The sequence below is a fragment of the Laccaria bicolor genome, genomic scaffold (assembly GCF_000143565.1).
Source record: "Laccaria bicolor S238N-H82 LACBIscaffold_4 genomic scaffold, whole genome shotgun sequence".
Taxonomy (NCBI): domain Eukaryota; kingdom Fungi; phylum Basidiomycota; class Agaricomycetes; order Agaricales; family Hydnangiaceae; genus Laccaria; species Laccaria bicolor.
In genome coordinates this window covers 2,106,073-2,107,879 of record NW_001889875.1, presented here as the reverse complement: position 1 = coordinate 2,107,879, position 1,807 = coordinate 2,106,073, and the positions used below count along the sequence as shown (strand labels likewise).

At 48.7% G+C, this 1,807-nt stretch overlaps 1 protein-coding gene across 1 annotated transcript; it reads right to left on the bottom strand.

Moving 5' to 3' along the window:
* Window positions 1-498: 498 nt before the first annotated feature.
* On the bottom strand, window positions 499-1,415 carry LACBIDRAFT_311918 (uncharacterized protein; the record flags this gene model as incomplete). The annotated part of the gene is made up of 3 exons (XM_001876702.1): window positions 499-625; window positions 681-1,302; window positions 1,361-1,415. The coding sequence occupies 3 exons, from the start codon at window positions 1,413-1,415 to the stop codon at window positions 499-501; spliced, it is 804 nt and encodes a 267-aa protein (XP_001876737.1).
* Between the last annotated feature and the right edge of the window lie 392 nt (window positions 1,416-1,807).

Sequence of the window (1,807 nt, the reverse complement as noted above, 5' to 3'; positions counted from 1 at the left end):
ACATTGTGACAGTCACAATTCAGGGTCCAGGCATAAGAAATATATTTGGAGTCCATTCCAGTGAGGAAATATATTTTGGGGTGTGTGACACACTAGAAATATATTTAGTGTGACATTGAACAACGAAATATATTTAGGTAAAAGTGGAGATATACAAGCCCAGAATATATACACTATAGATATACACCCTGACATTTAGTCTTGTAGTATTCATGGAGTTTGCAAGACTAACAGTCAGTTGTCATTGGGTGACTGAAGTGGCAAGGGTCCGACTGAAATATCTAAGGGTAAGACGGGTATTGGTGCCTCACTGTAATGTTTGACAAATGTTTCGAAGTTTGGAGATGATCCATATGTGGATTGGGGTGGCTGCCACTACTAAATATCTGAACTTGTGTGTGCATTCGCATTCGAGTCTTTCGGTTGTTCTCCTAGAGTTATTGCCAATGCTTTTTATTTTTATACAGCGAAAACATATACACGATATTGACTGTGCTACTAAGTGAGGTACAATGCAAAAGTAGAGGTAATCGCCATGTTCATCCTAGCGTGGCCTTCGGTCATACTGGCAACCCGACTGAAGACGGCATGAGAAACACCGGTGACGAGAGGAGATGTGTTTTCCCTGTATCGTAGATGGTGGTTAATATAGTAAAGTTGGAACAGAAGAAATAACATACCAGCCATTGAATACACCAATGTTGCGGCCTCGAGTGACGACGTAGAATGGGCCCTCGGCATTTGCAGCTGGGACATGATATCTGTACGGCAAGGCAAGGAGGTGTGCGGGAGGCAAGACGGCATTGGCTGGGGCATTCACCGGGAGGACGCCATAGAGCGGAAGGGCCACGTTGACAGCTGTGGGAGCGACGACAGGAGCGGCTGCCACAGACGTGGCTCCAGCGGTGACAGCCGTTTGGGCTCCTGCAGCATTGGCGGCGGGAGCTGCAGTATTGAGCCCATCGGTTGTGAGGGGAGCGACATTGTGCAGGGAAGCGGCAACCAAAGTGGCGGAACTGGCGGCAGTGAGGTGGCCGATGCTATCGAGATCAGAGAGTGAAATCAGGGAGGTGGTACTGGTGTCCGAGAGTTGATCGTCGTCCGCGTTGTCATCAGTGGGGCCAGATGTTTCTGCGCCAGTGGCAACAGTGGGAGAAGCGGCGATGATGGAGTCAGAAGAGGTGGTTGTGGTGGTTGTGAGGGACTGGGTCGAGTCGAGGTTGGCGTAAGCCACCAGGGCACGAACGATTTCTCGTGCGCCCTCTGGGGTGATAGAAAGACGAGCAAGAAGATTTTCAAGGTCTGAGAGCCCATCACCATCAGTGGGAAGTAATTCGGAAGAGGGATGTTTGATACTTACTGTCCGCCGATGATGGGGAACCAGCGGGTGCTCCAGCATTGGGTAAATTAGCCATTGAAAATGTTCTGGCGTGAAAGGTGAGGGAAAAGCGGATGGGGGGACGAATTTGCTGTTGAACGCACCTTTATCTAGGACGAGAAGCCTTCTCACAGATGTAATAAGACGTAATAGTAGGTAAGGAGCTTGCGTAGACCCAGAGTGGTGTAAACACGTACCCATTGTTGCCCAAACGCTCTCCGCCCCAGAAACCAAGATGGACAATAATGTTGGCGATGTTGAAGTTGAAGTGTGAGTTTAAAATCTAAAATCGACTGATGTGATGTTGTGATCTGATATCAAACATTCAGGGTCGACAGAGAGCCCCTTTTGCGTGTTTTGAAGCGTAACTGGGCAAAGGGCGCTCGCCTCACTTTTCTGGAGAGCTATATCGACAACTACAAAAACGGG